Source organism: Protopterus annectens, chromosome 6.part1 (genome assembly GCF_019279795.1).
Source record: "Protopterus annectens isolate FY-2018-M chromosome 6.part1, PAN1.0, whole genome shotgun sequence".
Classification (NCBI taxonomy): Eukaryota; Metazoa; Chordata; order Ceratodontiformes; family Protopteridae; genus Protopterus; species Protopterus annectens.
The window spans coordinates 32,530,768-32,549,373 of record NC_056738.1 but is presented as its reverse complement, the minus strand read 5'-3'; the positions used below and the strand labels follow the sequence as shown (position 1 = coordinate 32,549,373).

Sequence of the window (18,606 nt, the reverse complement as noted above, 5' to 3'; positions counted from 1 at the left end):
GTACCTGAGTTGCAAGCTCCTATGGTGAGTCCAGCCCTACCTTGTTTTTTCACAGGCACACGTATTCTTGAGAACAAATCCTCTTTTTATGTCTGTATTTTTTCAGAACCTAAGAAGGGAGAAAGAGTTCTACTTACCCTGGACACCCACAGGCTGCTCAGGTACTACTTGGACATGAATTCCTTCAGGAAAGGCAAGCAATGGTTTCCTGTGAATTTAAATTGAAGGACGATCATTGTCAAGGGAGACTGTTCATAATGGTTGTCTGATGCTTTTTCCTGTATTCTGACAATAACAAGTTACTTCCAGGCAGAGTTAGGGCCTACTTTGCCAGGGTCTTCACTTCTGTGAATTTCTGGAAATGGATGGACATGAAGTTTTCTAAAGGCAGCAGACTGGTCCTCTGTTTTATATTTTTACAAAGCACTATAGAGTGGATTCTTTTCCAGGTCTAGAACTAGCTTTTCTAGTACCATTTTCCAGGCACTAGTGAATTCAAAAATGGCTTCCTCCTCCCTGTTTTTTAAGCTGTGATAGTCTACCCAAAGAGCTTATCCTAATGGAACAACAATCCACTGTTGTACGTAGCACCATAGCCAGCCTTAGGCATAGGCCAACTAGGCAGCCGCCTAGGGCACCGCTCTAACAGGGGCGCTTTTTCAGTGTTTATTTGGTGTAAGTAGACCAGGATGGCGGGCACCAGGTGGTGTGGTGGAGGGTGTCGTGGAGCCCTTTAGCCTAGGGCTCCAATCGACCTAAGGCCACTCCTGCATAGCACAGTTGTGTATGTGAACTAACCATAACAGTAAATGTTCTGATTGATCACTGTTGCAGTAGCTGCCCTCTTCTATTGTCTTATCTATTTTTGCCCGAGTGTGGATGTATGTATGCACCTTGTACATATGTTTTTTATGTGCATTATTATTTTTCCTACCATTTACCTTTCAGGGTTCTAGCTTCCCTTCCCGAGGCAAGACAGCTCTGAAGCTCTTTAGCACTCTAGTTGCCCTTTATATGGCGCTGTGCTCGAGCTCTTGGCAGTTAGTGCATGGAAGGCTTCCTTAAGTTTTGAAAAATTGGCTGGTTATTCATACATTTGAAAGGACAGAACTTGCATAGCTTAGGCTTCTACAACAGTGATCAGTTAACACCGATTGTTATGGCAAGTTCCACTTACACAGCTGTAATTTTCACAATCAAGGCAAAGTGAACATGTGTGGATCCACTGTGACACATTTTAGTTATCTTTTTTTTTTTATAGGTTCAGATTGAGAGTTGTCTGGCTCAGATCTTCTCGAAGTGGTGTGGTCTAGAGATTTGTTTCCAATTATGGAGAATGCAAATCTCTCCTTCAGCTTGGATCTAGAGGAATGTTTGATCTGGGTGTGTTTTCTATACTATAGGAGGAGAGATTCTTGCACACTTTACTTTCTCTCAATTCCACACCATCACAAAATTCAGAAAGAAAAGACTAGGACAAATCCTTATCTCCTCCAGTGGTCCGTAAGCATGTAGTTCCAAAAGTATATATTACAAACTCGTAACTCTACAACAAGCCGTGCAGGAGTTTGTGTCTTTGGAATCTGCAATATAGGCATTTTGCCTAGTTTTAAGTTGTGAAAAAACACAAAACATACTTTTAAAATAAAATAAAAAGCAGTGGACCTCGTTGCACAGTAGAAAAATAATTTAATTTATGTGCTTTTCGTTTGTTCTAATTAACTTCTCCGGAAGTTTAATTAGAATAGATGAAAAGCACTTAAATTCTTTTTCTACTGTGCAGCGAGGTCCACTGGTTTTTATTTTAATTTATAGTTTTAAGTTGTTATAGACGTTTGCACCTGTACGGGCAGTTTAGTCCTGATTCCATAGCCACTGAGACTTTAGGTCTTTTGGGGGGGGGGGGGTTAGGTCTTTAGAAGTGGGCTCTAAACAAACACATTTATGATTTGAGCCAAAAGCCCTTAATATTTTCTTACAAGTGGGCCTGCAGCAGGACTTTGTAAATTAAGTCTTTAGTCTGTCTTTGAGTAGCCAGAAATGGATCTTTGTGCCACTTCAGAGAACCCAGTTTACCCCTTTTTTGTTTTCTAAGGCTATGTCCTGGAAGGGATGGTCTGTCTTCACATTTTTTTCTTTAGTTCACCTCTGTCACATCAGGCTTCCTGAGGTGCTCTGCCTTCATCGGCCAGGTGTCTGTGCCCTATAGAAACACTGGCTGCACCACTGTTTTTTTATATATATATATATATATATATCACCACTGTTTTTATATATATATATATATATATATATATATATATATATATATATATATATATATATATATATATAGATATATGGATATATATATATAGATATATAGATATATAGATATATATATATATAGATGGATATATATATATATATATATATATATATATATATATATATATATATATATATATATAGATATATATATAGATAGATATACATATATATATAGATATATATATATATATATTTTATAGATATAGATATATATATATATATAGATATATATAGATATATATATATATATATATATATAGATATATATATATATATATATATATATATAGATATATATATAGATATAGAGATATATAGATATATATATATAGATATATATATAGATATAAATATATATGTATATATATATATATATATATATATATATATATATATATGTGTATATGTATATACACACACATATATATGTATATGTGTGTGTGTATATGGGTCTACTTCATTTGCCCTAACTTCCAGTCGACTGACACCAAATGACTGACACTTCATTTGACTGACGGTTACTGGCAGTCTCTAGAGCACTGTTACCAGTTAAATGTAATATGTCCTGTTCCCCACTGTAGTTAATATACATAGGGGGGAGTGTGGAGGGTGAAGCCCCCCACTTAATTTCATGTTATATTGTCTGCTTTTGGTTTAATATTGTTTAGTAAAACCAAAGTAAGTGGGGGGCTTCGCACCCCCCTCCACACCCCCACTGTGGGGGTCTGTGCTCCCCACACACCCCCTAATTATATATACAAACTCCAGGGTCACACTACAGTGGGGAAGAGGACATATTCCATTTACTTGCCTTACCGTGCTCTAGAGACTGCCAGTAATAGTCAGTCATCAGTCAGTCAAATGAAGTAGACCCATATGTGTGTGTGTGTATGTGTACATATATATATATATATATATATATATATATGTGTGTGTGTGTGTGTGTGTGTATATATATATATATATATATATATATATATATGCATGTGTTTATGTATGTGTGTATGTATATATATATATATATATATATATATATATATATATATAGTGTGTATATGCGTGTGTGTGTGTGTTTATATGCATGTGTTTATGTATGTGTATATGTGTGTGTTTGTATATATAGATATATATATTTATATAGACATATAGTGTGTATATGCGTGTATTGTATGTGTGTGCATATATATATATATATATATATATATATATATATATATATATATATATACATACACACACCTACCGTACTTTGCAGCTTATGTGGCATTATTCTGTCACACCCTATACACTACTGAAAGTTTTGCCACAGCACACTGATTCCAGCTTTGATTTCCGTATTCATGCTTGCCTTCTCTTCATTCATACTTCCAAGATACTTGAAGCTGGTAACCCATTCAGTCATTTTCCCATCCATATCAGTTTTCAGCTTATCTCTTTCATGACTACTCTTGTCCAGACTGTTTCATCCTCTTTGTCTTCAGTTTTGCATTGTAGTCCCCTGTCATTTGGTGAAGTTCCTATTTAGAGTCTTGCTTTTACTTCTACATCAATCGTCTGCATAGAGCAGCTTTGTTGATGTGTTCCCTTTGCCTGTATGCTGACATAGTCCATCATCAGTAGGAACAGGAGAGGGTTCAGAACAAAACCATGTTGCACACCCACTCAGCTGGGAAACCCTTATGAGTCCAAACCCTGATCGTATTTGTGTCATTGGGTCCTCTTGCGTAGCCTGCATTACTTTGGCCAGTGTTTCTTGGACTTCATACCATAAAGGGTTTTCTTGGAGAAAGCATATGACAAGTTCCCAGTCGAGGAATGCCCAGTTGGACTCGTTCCTGATCTGCAACATTTCCACTCTCTGTCTCACTGCAAACATTAGGTCTGTTGTACTGCATCCCCGTCTGAATCCAAACTGCGTCTTACTTTCTGTCACTCTACGCATTTGTTAGTCATGTGGTCCAGCACTTTTATGCAGTGTGACAGGAGTTTGATGCCTCTGCACTGTCTATAGTTGTGAAATATCTCATGTTCTTGTACACTGCCATTTGCATGCTTAGTCTGTAGTCATTTGTGATGCATCTCTCTCTCCATACTATGGTGAGTACCCCAAGGAGCCATTTCTTCTTTAACATTCCAAACATCTTGATCATGTCTGCTACGACTTCCTCTGAGTCTGCTTCTTTTCCTGACTTCATTTTTCTTAGTATTTCTTCTGAGTTGGGTTCTTCTTCCTGTCTCATCATAGGCTGTGCATATGGCAGTACAGCTTCTGTGAAGTTTTCTTCATTCAGGACTTTCTTGAAGTACTCTTTCCATTGCCAATGATGAATTGTGGGCTGGTGATCAAATTGGTGGTGGCATCCTTTATGAATGGAATTTGTGGCATCTGCTGACTGTTTTATTTTTCCGTCATTGCCTTGCAACCTGATTCAACTTCTCTGAGCCATCTTCTGTCACTTTCCAGAACCTGGTAGAGTTTCTCTGACACCTTGTTCTTTACTGTTGCAAATGCTCTTAGCTTGTGTTTTACCAGTATTCCTTCTTAGCCTGGTTCATGTGTTCTGTTTCTTATTTCTTCCTGCATTCCTCCTTTTGTTTAATAGCTTCCTGAACTTCTGCAATCCGCCACCAATTTTTCCTTGTGTATCTTATTTTCCATACTTGCCGTGACTGCAGTTCTTTTCTGTCATCCTCTACTTGCTGTTTTGTGGAGCTGCCCTTTCTTTTTCAGCTACAGCTGTTTTTTCTTGAGGTGCAAGAACCTTGAGTATTTCTTTAAGTCCTGCGCTTTCATTCCAGTCAACTTCCAGGTCTTCAGCCTAGTCTCTGTTACCCTCAGAGCCTTGTCTGCCTACTCCTTGCAGCTGATTGTGACAAGCAGTGGTGTATGCTGGGAGCCAGCCACTTCACTAAGGATGATGTAGCCACACTGCCCTTTCTTTACTGGGGGAGTTCTACCTGGACTGCATGCAGACAACTCCCTCTTGTATTTTGTAACTCTTTCTCAGTGAACCATGTGCTGGCCACTATTAAACCATTTGCTAGATAAATCTCCAGTGAGCTGTTCATTATTTCTTTTGTCCAAACCATTTTGATCCAGGCATTCATCATATCTTGTAAGATGAACCAATTGTGTCCTGTTTTATTGAGGAGGATCTGCAGCTGCTGCCTGAATGCAATTTTCTCCTTGTCATTTCAACCCTGCTGTGAAGTACAGGTGGAAACAATTAAGGCGACTCTGTAATTACTCTTTAGTATAATTGTCATGAGTCTGTCATAGATTCTAAAGGCATCCCAAACTGTCTTCAGAAGATTCTCACCACAATTCCCACCCTATTTCTTGATACTGCTGCACATTGGCTGTGGCAAGCTTGCAGGCATCTTTTTTAACTTGGATGTTTTTGGCCTTGGGTAGTACTCGAGTAGCCACCGCAGAGGCCTTATCATGGGTGAATGTCTGATGCCTCTCTCCAGTCTCTGTGAACCACTTCCTGAGCTAACAGTATCGGGATGCCAACTCTCCCATCTGTTAACAGTTTACTGACAGCATTGCAGATTTCATCTACAAGAATGTGTCATTGTCTTCCAGTGTGGCACACCCAAGGCTACAGTATTAACTGCCTCTGAATGCAGGAGTTGCCAGCACAACTCTTTGTTCTCCATGTCATTGCCACTACAGAAACCTTCAGATGCTAAAAAGCTGTTGCTGTTTTCCTTCTCTAGACACCTTTCCAAGAGTTTACATTTTGAAGCATGGCTAGTGGAGGCCTTGGCTGATGCCATGATGGAATGAGGCCAAGAGACTGGCTTTTTTTTTATCTAGGTATTCACAGTGATTTCATGAAATGCCAGGCCATACTCTGGTTGAATCTAGCACAGTGCCAGCAGCTGCTCACATGATGCTGCAGGTCTAGACGAGCAATAGAAAAGGAATTATTGTTTAAGATTTGCTCCCAGCAGTCAGAGCTGTTAACCTTTTGAAATTCACTCTCTGACATCTATAGTAATAGTAAGGCAAATTAAAAAAAAAAAAAATCACAACTGGTACTTATCTGGTTCCCTGGAAGCAAACCAGTACACGCAGGACTGACCACGCTTACATGAGCTCACACTTTCTACCTGCTGTGTAAGAAAGCCCTGAAGATTTATTGATGGTCACTCTTATACCACTGATGTCTGAGTGCATGGGAGGGAAGTTGGCTATAGCCAGGAGGGTGTCACACAGCTCTGGAAATTGCTTCACCTTTAATGTCCTATGCAAGCAGGAATTCCAGATTCCTTGACTGCAACAATGGATATACTCAAACATCTGCAGGTGGGGGAAGTTCCTAATGCAATTGTATCTTTGTATGTTGAACTGACTTTAAAGACTTGCTCTGGATTATTTTTGTCTCGGATAAGTGTAGAGATTCAGTATTCTGATGTTGCACAACATTTTTCAGCTGTCTTGTCTCTTCACAAACATTTGGGAAACAGTGCCTTGGCCCAATTAGTGGTTTCAAAGACCATCCTGGGAGATTTTAATTGTCTGAGGCTTTCACTAGGGTCCAAGTTCTGCTTTCAAACTAGGGCATAAGTCAAGCGTTTTAAGTTTAGCCTCCTGTGTTTTAACGTTATTCCTGGATAACTTTTTTCTGGTAGCTGTCACTTAAGCTGAAAGAATTTCTTAACTTAAAGCTTATGGTGTGAAAGCCTTTACCTAATTTTTCATGAAGGCAATGTCAAGAATCGGTCTCAATTTCTTCTGAAAGTTGCTTCAGAATTTTCTTTGCAGCAGTGTGTGTAACTGGGCATGTACTTTCCAGGAAGAACTGATCTTTGGGTGGTTATTCTGAACTTTGGGGAATTTCTAGGTTTGCTGAGAATGTACACTGAAATTGATGTGGTTTACCTGTTTGACTTGGGTTCCATATATGTGTGTGTATATAAATTAGTTTTTTTTTATATATATATATATGTATATGTATATATATATATATATATATATGTATATATATATATATATGTATATATATGTGTGTGTGTGTGGTGTGTGTGTATATGTGATATGTTTATATGTATATAAAATGTGTGTCTGTGTAGTATATATAATGCGTGTCTGTGTAGTTGTATATATTTATACACGTATGTTTGTGTGTGTATATATATATATATATATATATATATATATATATATATATATATGTATATATGTATGTATATTTTTGTTTATATACACACATTCATGTGCACTTATAGATAGGCTGATACAGATGGTGAGTAGTGTGATTTTGGGGAGCTGGGAAGAAACTAGAGTACCTGCAGAAAACCCATACAAGCAGGGCAAGTACATTAAACTCCACAAAAACAGCCAGACTGAATCCCAGGTGCTAGTGCAAAAGTGCTGTTTATTTTATACTCCGTATGTAGTATGCTGCAATTGTAGATTAAAAATGGCCAAAATTGCTGACTGAAATGGAAGTAATAGTGAAACATAGCATGATTTGGTCCCTTTTTCCTTTGCTGAGCAGCAGCAGTTACATGACTCCAAATGTATTGCCATAAAGTAGATACAGACTACAAGAAAGAAGGTTAAATTAAAGATAAATGTTTCAAACCCATTAATTTTCTCTGGGCTCAGTGGCTATAGAGTGCTGAATTTGTGTCCATGTTAAGCTACTGTCTTTGTGTGGCTGTTTGTGGTTTAATGTAGACTATAACCTGTGGCTTTGCTTTTTTAAAACATTTATTAAACTACTATATTGTAAACTGTGATTTAGGTGGCAATTCCTTTCTTGCCATTCATTTTGATTGTATGATTTCTTTGTCAAACTTTTGATTTGGTTTGTATTTCAGATGTGACATACTTCCAAGATGGCCACCCTCTTTCGACACAGATAACACGTCTGTCACCTCAGAGTGTGCCACTGCAAAGTGTCCCACATCTGCAGACTTCACCACTGTTGCATCCTTTGATTGGGCAGCACATCTTGTCAGTAAAGCAGTTTTCTAAAGAGCAGGTGATAACATAAAAGTGATTTTAAAATATGCAGCATGCTCTCACCTTTATTTATACCCATTGTTAAAAAAATGCTTGTGAATCGTTATTTTATGAAGTGATAGTTTATTTCTGTCTGTTAAATTTAGATAGCAAATTTTTCACTTGACAGTTCTTTCATGATGCCTTAATCACTAGAACATTTTTCCCCATGTTCAGCTTCTCCTACACATCCATATATTCCTCTACCCCCATGTTTGGTCTACAGCTTTTCCTGCTTATTTTAATCAAGTAATGGGCAATCATTTTTGTAGAACATAAACATTTTAACACTTCTGGTAGTGAAGGAGCAATTAATGTTTAGCTATACTTTGTGTTCTTTTATCCTTTTTGGATAGCTTCTGCTTTGGAAAATCCGTGGAGCTCATGAGATTTTTTTTTGTGTTAATCTCCATCCCCTCCCTTCTTCCAGATTCCTCCAGAAGTACTGAAATTTAAAGGGCTCACTGTCCAAGTGCTGGTCTTGGAGGACAAATAATGGAAGATTTGGAACAATTTCTTCGCTGCCATGTGTAGCAACTGGCCATAAGTTGTCCTAGCTGGGATTTGGAGGCTTTCCTCTGTAGCTGTCCCTGTTACCCTTTTGTAAACAGCCAGGGCTGCCATGTTTGGTCAAAGGGCTCTTTTTTGGCTGCTCCTTTGCTGTTTTCCTTTCTTAGGTGTAGAGCTTTAAATTATTCTTGCTTCTTGCCTCTTCTGTGATAGAGGCCTTTTAAGGTATGGCATCTGTGGTGCTTGTATGTGGGCATATTAGTTTGGACTGTCATATCTGCCTGCTACTGCGTCATAGTGTGAATGCTGTCACGACGTCTTGACTGAAGTCACTGTTGCAGTATTTCTAGCATATTGGTTAACACTGCTGTCATTAACCAGGGTACCAAAGCTTTACCTTCCCAGGATCATTCATCCAACATTTGACCTCTGCTTGCAAGCGTAGGAGTATATAGGTAGAAGCATGAGCATAATTTCCCTGACTATCTGCTGCCAGCCTAAACATCACACATCCCTTGGACTGATCATTTTGGTCATTGGTACCTTTGTTTGGAATACTTGGTTAATTGCCCTGTTGAGGAACCTTCCTTTATATTCTAAAGGGCTTTTTTCTTACCAGTGTTGGATGCCAGCAAGGAGGAGCAAGTGCAAATGCTGTAGGCAAATCCCATACAAAAACACTTGTACATCCAGTGCCTTTTTTTTTTTTTTGCTGAGGAATGAATACAACTACAGAGCTATTTCCATCTGCCAATCCTTTGTTCCTAAGATTTTACAGTCCAGTTTGTCTTCTCTTAGTGCTTTTCTTGAGACCTAATGTTTCAAATGTTTGACCCATTCCGTAGTGGTGGATTCCACTTAACCAGACCTACCTCCACTACTTAAGAAAAAGCTTAAAAGGCCTAGGCCAGAGACTCTGTCATCCCTCTGTGACTCCAACGTACTCACTGAAGTTTCAGAACTCACATTACATCCAGTTCCTACTCGTATGCTCTCTCCTGAGACCCCTGTGGAGGCGTTGTTTGCTGAGGATTCTACAGACAGAGTTGAACTATGAATCGTATCAGAGGGACCAGAGGGCATTCCTAGTTAGGGAATTGATACCAGGGAAACCAATCGAGGTACGTCAGGGTAATGAGGCACCATGTCTAGTACAGGCAGACATCACACCGAAGAACAAGCATCACAAAACAAAACCTGTTTCTGCTCAACCTGATGTTCATCGTGCATACAGCTGCAGTAATTACAGATGGGTTCTCTGCCGTCAGGCGGGTCCTCGGTCGGCCGAATTCCAAAGTCTAGGTCCGGCGTCGGTTGCTGTCGCCTTCTTTCCTGACGTCAGTGCTTCAGGGGTATATAAGACACAGCCGACGCCATTTTCTTCAGTCTTTTTTGCAGCACGGTGCCCGAAGCAGAAGCAGTTCGCAAGTGCCGGTTGACCAGCTCCTGAGATTACAAAAATTTGGAAACCGAAGTCTTCTTTAAAGCTAAGTACCCCGTTGGGGAAACTTTTCTAGCCTCAGACCGATGTCAGACAAAGTTAACAATTGTATTTCTTGTGGGAAGCAAATACCGCATAAGGATTTCCATTCCTTCTGCATACCTTGTTTAGGCCCAGACCACGATGTCTCGGGCTGTCGCTTTTGCGCTACTTTCAATAAACGCACTATTAAGCGTCAGGCGGAGTTCGCCCAGCACTTTTTTGGTAAAGCTTTTGATTATAAAATGTCGTCGGAGTCTCAGACTACCGTTTTGTCCAAAAAACGCAAGGACAAAGACAGACACACGAGGTCCGTGGTCTCCACCGACACCACGCCAAAACCGGCTACACGTGGTCCGGTTCTCAGCGAGGCGCCTACGCAGCCCCTGACTACTGATGACACTTCTCTGGCAGTGTCTTCTGTAACCAAGACCGCAGGTGCCTCGGCCCATACCCAGACTACAGTTACCGAAGCCACTGTGAGTGTTGAGCCTCCTAATGTGGACAGATCCACTTCCACCCATGGTGTCTTTAGACCCTCATCTTCCTTTTCCATAAAGGCATTTACTAAGTCCAAATCAGCCATGCATCCCAAGAGGCCTGTTGCACAGGGCCCATCTCCAGGCCCCATGCCTAAAAAGCAGATGCTAAAAATGGCTGAGGATTTAATTACTCTTATCAGGGGTTCCCAACCCCCTCCGGACAAGAGACCCAGAGTGGAGGAAGATTCTCCCTCTTCTGACCAGGGCTCCATTATTTCAGAACATTCTGATGAAGAGGAACACTCGTACTCCCCTTTTGAAGATTCTGATGCAGAGCAGTCCATTCCTTCTGTATCTCCCCCAGAGGATTTTTCTTTTGGGGAAACCTTGCATACCTTGAGGGAACACTTCCATTGGGAAGGCCAAGACTTTTCTGATTCCAAGAAAAGACTTGGGGAATTCCTTTTGCTACCTCAACACAGACCTCTCGCGATACCTCCTGTCTTGGACATACTTGATGATGTTTACTTGGAGGCTTGCCTTAATCCGGATTCCCTGCCTCCTGCCCCAGTCAAGCCTGATAGGTACTACAGAGTTCCTAACTCTCACCAATTTCTTTACAAAAGCCATAATGCTGACCCTGAAACCATTTCTCAAGGCCCCAAGGGAATGAAGGCCTCTACTGCTAAGAATCCACTACCTTCCGAAAGAGTCTAGATCCTTAGAAAGGTGGGGAAAAAAGCTATATACCTCGGCCATCCTAGCCATGAGGGCCTTAAATTGTCAGTTCCATATGCTTAAATATCAGCAGTTTCTGTTCTCACAATTAAGGAATAAAATGTCACAACCTGAACAACCAGATTTGAAGGAGTTGCAGGATATGATACATAGTGCAGAACAAGTGGGTAAACACACCTTACAATGTGGCTGTGATGCTCTAGAGGCCTCAAGTAGAGCTGCTGTGACAGGATCAGTCATTCGTAGACATGCCTGGCTTAGGGAACAAACCTTGCCTGATCATGTTAAAGCTAAACTACTAGATGCTCCTTTACAAAAGGATGTATTATTTGGTACTAATGCTGAGGAGATACTACGGAAAATGGAAGAAAAAGCTAAATCTATGCAAACTGTCAAAGTTTTTCTACAGGTTCAACCACCACGTTTTAGCAGAAATTGGCCTTCAAAAAACTGGTCCTTTCCAGCCACGGACAGACCCCAAAGAGGTAGATACAGGCGCACAAGGGGCATAGGGCAATCTCAAGGATCATATAGAGGCAGACAATGGCAAGCTCCAGCACCAAGAGGTGGCGAAGACTGTGCACAACAATACAGGAAACAAAACCAATGACTTTCCCCTTTTCACGCCAAGCAAGTCTCAGTTGGCAGCACCCTTGGGAGGAAAGCTGGCATTATTTACAAGAAATTGGCATATCACAACAGACAAATGGATCCTGGACATCATAAACAGAGGCTACAGATTTCATTTTCACACTCTTCCAAAAATGAGAGGCATGCCGAACCTGCCACACAATCAAAGGGCAGAGGCTCAAATACAAATTTCAAGGCTCATGGACATGAAAGCTATTCAAGAGGTACCTACTCACGAACAAGGTCAAGGTTTTTATTCCAGACTATTCCTGGTACCAAGGAAAGGAACCAAGTGGAGACCCATTTTGGACTTATCCATCCTAAACACATTTCTACTCGTACCAAAATTCAAGATGCTCACCTTACAGCAGCTTCTTCCCATGCTGGGCAAGGAGTTTTGGCTGGTAACATTGGACCTCAAGGAGGCATACCTGCATGTCCCAATCAGACAAAGCTGCAAAAGATACCTCAGATTTCTTGCAGGTTCAATCCACTATCAATTCTCTGCATTGCCCTTTGGCTTATCTACTGCGCCCAGAGTATTCACAAAATGCCTGGCATCAGTAATTGCCTGCTGCAGACTTCAAGGGATGCAAATTTACCCTTATTTGGACGATTGCCTGATCCAAGCGGACAGCAAACACATACTTCTGGAACATCTGGCTTATGTAACACGGTTATTGAATTCTCTGGGATATACAGTCAACAAAGAGAAATCCAGGCTAACACCATCTCAGAAAATAACTTTCCTGGGTGCCAACTTGGACACAAACACCCAGATGGCCTATCTTACGCCAGAAAAACAGGGGCAACTAACTCAGTACTTCAAAATACTAGCAAATTATCCCAGGCTAACTGCAAGGAAAATCCTGCAGGCTCTGGGCTTCATGGCATCTTGCATTCTTCTAATCCCATGTGCAAAGTTGCATATGAGGAAACTTCAATGGTACCTAAAAAACCTATGGTCTCAACACAGCCACAGTTTGGAAACAATAATACCAATAATCCCATGTTTGCAACAGGAATTTCTATGGTGGGCCCAAGCATGCCAAACACAGGTCTACCATTCTGCAAGCCTCAAGCAAATCAAGTCATCACAACAGACGCCTCAGACTACGCCTGGGGGGGCACACATGACAGACAGGTACATTCAGGGCAAATGGTCCCAAAAGGAAAAGCACCTTCACATCAATCAAAAGGAAATGCTAGCAGTGATAAATGCATTTACAGCTTTCAAGGACCTCCTGCATCCAGGCCAATTATTGATAAGAACAGACAACACCACAGTAATGTGGTACATAAACAAACAAGGAGGAACACATTCATACCCCCTGTGCAGGCTAGCCATGTCACTTTGGAACTTGGCTCTGGAATGGCAAATCGAACTTCAAGCACAGTACCTGCCAGGATTGGAAAACACGCTGGCAGACAATCTAAGCAGAAATATGACAGACCCACACGAATGGAAGTTGCATCCTCAAGTGTTTACAAAGATAATCCAAGCGTGGGGAAGACCAGACATAGATCTCTTTGCCTCCCACAGGAATCATCAATTGACAAAGTTCTGCTCAAGGACCTTCCATCCAAAGGCCTGGAGAGTAGACGCCCTTTCTTTCAGTTGGGCAGCACGGACAGTTTACGCCTTCCCACCTTTGCCTCTTCTGCCCAAGGTGCTCTTGAAAGCAAGAGCAGACAGACCGAAGATGACACTGATTGCTCCAGATTGGCCAAGACAACACTGGTACCCACTCCTGAGGAGCCTAACACATACTCCTCCCTGGACCCTACCTCTAATGCCTCTTCTACTGACTCAGCACAGCTACAAAACTCTTCACAGTCAGCTGAAAACACTCATTCTGGCTACATGGAAAATTCCTTAACACCACAACAGACCCTACTCTCCAAAGAGGTACAGGATGTCATTTTGGAGGCCAGAAGGCCATCTACTAGAAAGGCTTACTCCGCAAAATGGAAACGGTTTTGCGCTTGGAATGAGAAAAAAGGCCAGGATCCTAGAAAACTGAATTAGCCTCAGACATTACAGTATCTAGCTGAGCTGTTGAACAGTGGACTTTCATTTTCCCCTCCATCAAAATTCATGCCTCAGCCATTTCTGCAGAATACAACACTGATCCACCCTTATTCTTTCACCCACTCTTAAGACAGTTCCTCAGAGGGGCTAAGAATATAAGACCTCCAAGGAAACCACCAATACCAGCCTGAGATCTTAATTACATTCTAGAAAAATTAACATTGCCCCCCTTTGAACCAGCTGCCTCAACAGATTTGCAATATTTGTCCTGGAAAACAGCTTTCCTTCTGGCCATTACCTCAGCTCGTAGGGTTTCGGAACTACAAGCCCTCATGGCTGTGCAGCCCTTTCTCATCTTCCATCAGGACAGGGTTTCCCTACGAACCAACCTGTAATTTATGCCTAAGGTAGTATCCAGGGTAGCTTTAAATCAGGCCATACACTTGCCTACCTTTTACCCCAATCCTCAAAACAAAGGGGAAAGGCTGCTACATTCCTTAGACATCCATAGACAGCTACGTTACTATTTGGACAGAACAAAGCCTTTCAGGAAATCAGAACAACTCTTTGTGTCCTATGCTGTAGGAGCACAAGGGAAGCCAATTTCCAAACAGACAATTTCAAAATGGATAGGCCACTGCATACGGTTTTGTTACTCCTTTCATGGCAAATCTGTTCCTACAGGCATCAGATCCCACTCCACAAGGGCCACAGCTACCTCTACAGCCTTCCTCAGAGGAGTCCCTACCAAAGATATTTTGGAAACAGCCACTTGGAGTTCTGTGCATACCTTCACAAAACACTACCACCTGCCTTTATACTCCAAAACTAGAGCAGGCTTTGCCACTGCTGTGTTGCAGGGCATTCTGGCTCTTCCCAGTTTCACCTAGTGCCTACCACCCTGTGCGTAGCTTTGGGATTCTACCCATCTGTGATTACTGCAGCTGTATGCACGATGAACATAGTACAGTTTTGTACCTACCATAAATGTAGATGTTCGAGTGCTAATACAGCTGCAGTACAGGTTTCCCTCCCTCCTTCCCCTCTTGGTAAAGGCCTAGTGGCTAACACCTCCTCATACAACCTGATTGGGTTATCCTTCTATGGTGTATTTGCTTGCAACTACTGATTTTTGATTATATTGCATTGCATGATTATATATATAATTTATGTATCCCCTTCCTTCTGGGGGCACCTGACATCTGGGGCAAGAAAGACTGAAGAAAATGGCGTCGGCTGTGTCTTATATACCCCTGTCGCACTGACATCAGGAAAGAAGGCGACAGCAACCAACGCCGGACCTAGACTTTGGAATTCGGCCGACCGAGGACCCGACTGACTGCAGAGAACCCATCTGTGATTACTGCAGCTGTATTAGCACTCTAACATCTACATTTATGGTAGGTACAAAACTGTACTTTCCTCTTCTAGGGATAAGAAAAACATGGATTTTTCTCGAGGTTTATTTAAGGCATTTTTAGCTCTGAAATCTCCTTCTGTCTCATCTCAGAATCTTCCCTCCACCCTTCGGAAGATGGCTGTGGATTCATCATCTTCTGGAGATGAGGAAGTTTCTGATTCAGATCGTTCTCTGGCTTTTCTCTCTCAAATGCACTCTCCTGGCCAGGCCCCTTTGGATGTTGACTTTCACCTGAATTTTCTTCGTGTTTCACTATTGCAGTCATTACATTCGGGTTATCTGCCTGCAGGTAGCACTCAGCCGGACTGAATATCAAAGTCTTGGATCCCTGCGTCAGATGCTGTCCCTTCTTCCATGACGTCAGGGGTATAAAACATGCAACAGACGCCATTACATCAGTCTTTCGTGCCGTTTGGTGCCTGAAGCAGTTCGCAAGTGCCAGTCGGCCGACTCCTGAAATTTTCGTTTTCGAGTTTCAGAACTGGAAGTCTTCGAAAAAGCTAAGTACCCCATTGGGGATCCTTTTTCTTGCTCTAAACAAATGTCAGTAAAAGCTAACAATTGTATTACTTGTGGAAAGCAAATACCTCAAAGATTTTCATTCATACTGCATTCCTTGCTTAGGCCCAGACCATGACGTCCCTCGCTTTCGGTTTTGTGCCTTATTCAACCTCCGAACTATTCTTCTGTATATTTTTGCTGCAAATTATTTTGGTACTTGGTTTAACTATCCAGAAATGTTTTCAGTAAGCCGTCCGACTACCGACATTCCGAAAAAGCGTAAAGACAGAGACAGACCATATAGGTCCAAAGCTGCCGACGATGCTTCCTTTAAGCTAGTAGCCAGTCCGCCGGTACTCAGTGAGTTGCTTTCACAGCTCCTGATACCTGCTACTTCAGATTCGCAGGCTTCTACTGAGACCCATTCGGAGTCCGGTATGCCGCGAGATGCTTCTTCGACCATGGAACCTGCGGATGTCTCTACCTTGGATGGGTCCGGAGCCGCTGTGCAGGCACCTGCTTCTGAGTGTGTGTTCAGGCCTACAGACTTGCATTTCAAACCGACACCATCTTCTTCTTCAAGGCCTAAAACTCGACCTACGCCTAGAAAACTGACGTCCAAACCGCATGGTCAGGCCCATATGCCTAAAAAACAAATGATAAGAATGGCTGAAGACCTTACTTGAATTAGGGGAAGCCAACCTTCACCCTCTAAGAGACCTAGAACTGATTTTCTTCTGATCAGGATTCTGAAATTTCTGTTTCTTCTGATTACCAGGATTTGCCCTCCTCTAGCTATGAGGATTCTGATGCAGAGGACTCCATTCCCTCTGCTTCCCTTCCAGAAGATTTTTCTTTTGGTGAAACCTTGCACACACTTAGGGAGCATTTCCGCTGGGAACGCCAGGATTACTCTGACTCTGAAAACAGACGTAGAGAATTCTTACTCCTTCCTCAACACAGGCCTTTAGCTATCCCTCCTGTCCTGGACATTGTAGATGATGCCTTCTTTGAATCTAGTCTGACCCGAGACACTTTACCTCCAGCTCCCAGGAAACCTGACCGGTATTACAGAGTACCTGACTCTTCAAAAGTTCCTCTTCAAGAATCTTACTGCAGACCCAGAGACCATTCCCAAGGTCCTAAAGGCATTAAGGCTACTACTGCCAAAAACCCTACCCCCTCTGATAGAGATTCCAGGGCCTTGGACAGATTGGGTAAGAAGGTATACACTTCTGCTACTTTGTCCATTAGGGTCTTAAACTGCCAGTTTCATATGTTAAATATCAGCAGCATATTATGGGACTACTTGAACAGAAATTGATGTTGATTCTTGACTGTGCTGAAAATAAAGATTTACAGGATTTAATGCATTCTGCTGAACAAGTTGGTAAACTTACTCTGCAGTGTGTTTTTGACTCATTAGAAGCATCTTGCAGGGCTGAGGTCACTGCGTCTGTTCTTAGAAGGCATGATTGGCTTAAGGAGCAAAATTTGCCAGATCATGTTAAAGCTAAATTACTGGATGCTCCCTTATACGAAGGCCGCCTGTTTGGTAACAAAGCAGAAGTCCTTAAAAAGATGGAGGAAAAGGCTAAATCTATGCAAACTGTTAAAGATTTCCTGCAAGTACAGCCTCCCAGATTTATTAGGCGTTGGCCTTCTAAGAATTGGTCCTTTCCTGTTTCATCTAGACCTTCTCAGTCCAAACCCAGGAACAGCAAACCACCTAGGCTATAGTCTCAAGGTACTCACAGACCTAAGCAGTGGGGGGCTCCCACTTCCACAGCTGGAAATAATAAGACACACCCCCTATGGAAAAATGTCACAATGACTTAACTTTAAACCTTCCAAGCCCTGCTCAACTGCCTGCTCCCTTAGGGGGAAAGATTGCCCGGCATGTAAAAAAATGGGAACTCATTACCCAGGACAAATGGGTTTTAAATATAGTTTTCCTAGGATACAAATTCCACTTCCACACCTTACCAAACCCAAACAGTTGGCCAGACCTACTTTCAAATCAGTGGGCAGTGGCTCAACAGCAGGTTATCTCTCTTCTAAGTATCAGGGTATTCAACCTGTCCCAGCAGAATAAAGGGGACAAGGTTTTTACTCAAGACTTTTCCTAGTACCCAGAAAAGACTGCTTCTGGTGTGCTATCCTGGACCTCTCTATTTTAAATACCTTTTTGATAATCCCAAAATTCAAAATGCTAACATTTCAACAGCTGCTTCCTATGCTAGGCAAAGATGCCTGGTTGGCAACTTTAGACTTAAAGGAAGCTTACCTGCACATCCAAATAAGGGAATATTGCAGGAAATACCTACTCTTCAGAGCAGGCTCCATGCACTTCCCTTGGCTTATCTACTGCGTCCATGGTATTCACAAAGTGCCAAGCTCCAGTCGCTGCATTTTTGCAGGCAAAGAAATATTCAAATGTACCCATACCTGGACAATTGCCTAATTTAGGCAGAAAGCCAGGAC

The 18,606-nt window shown here is 41.7% G+C and overlaps 1 protein-coding gene across 1 annotated transcript in view; it reads left to right on the top strand.

Annotated features, from left to right (window-relative positions):
• Nucleotides 1-18,606, top strand: part of CAD (carbamoyl-phosphate synthetase 2, aspartate transcarbamylase, and dihydroorotase) — a gene marked incomplete in the record, with an annotated part of 2,299,829 nt that overhangs the window by 2,031,693 nt on the left and 249,530 nt on the right. The window contains 1 exon segment of the mRNA XM_044075466.1: nt 8,146-8,309. Coding sequence (XP_043931401.1) covers nt 8,146-8,309 — 164 coding nt within the window.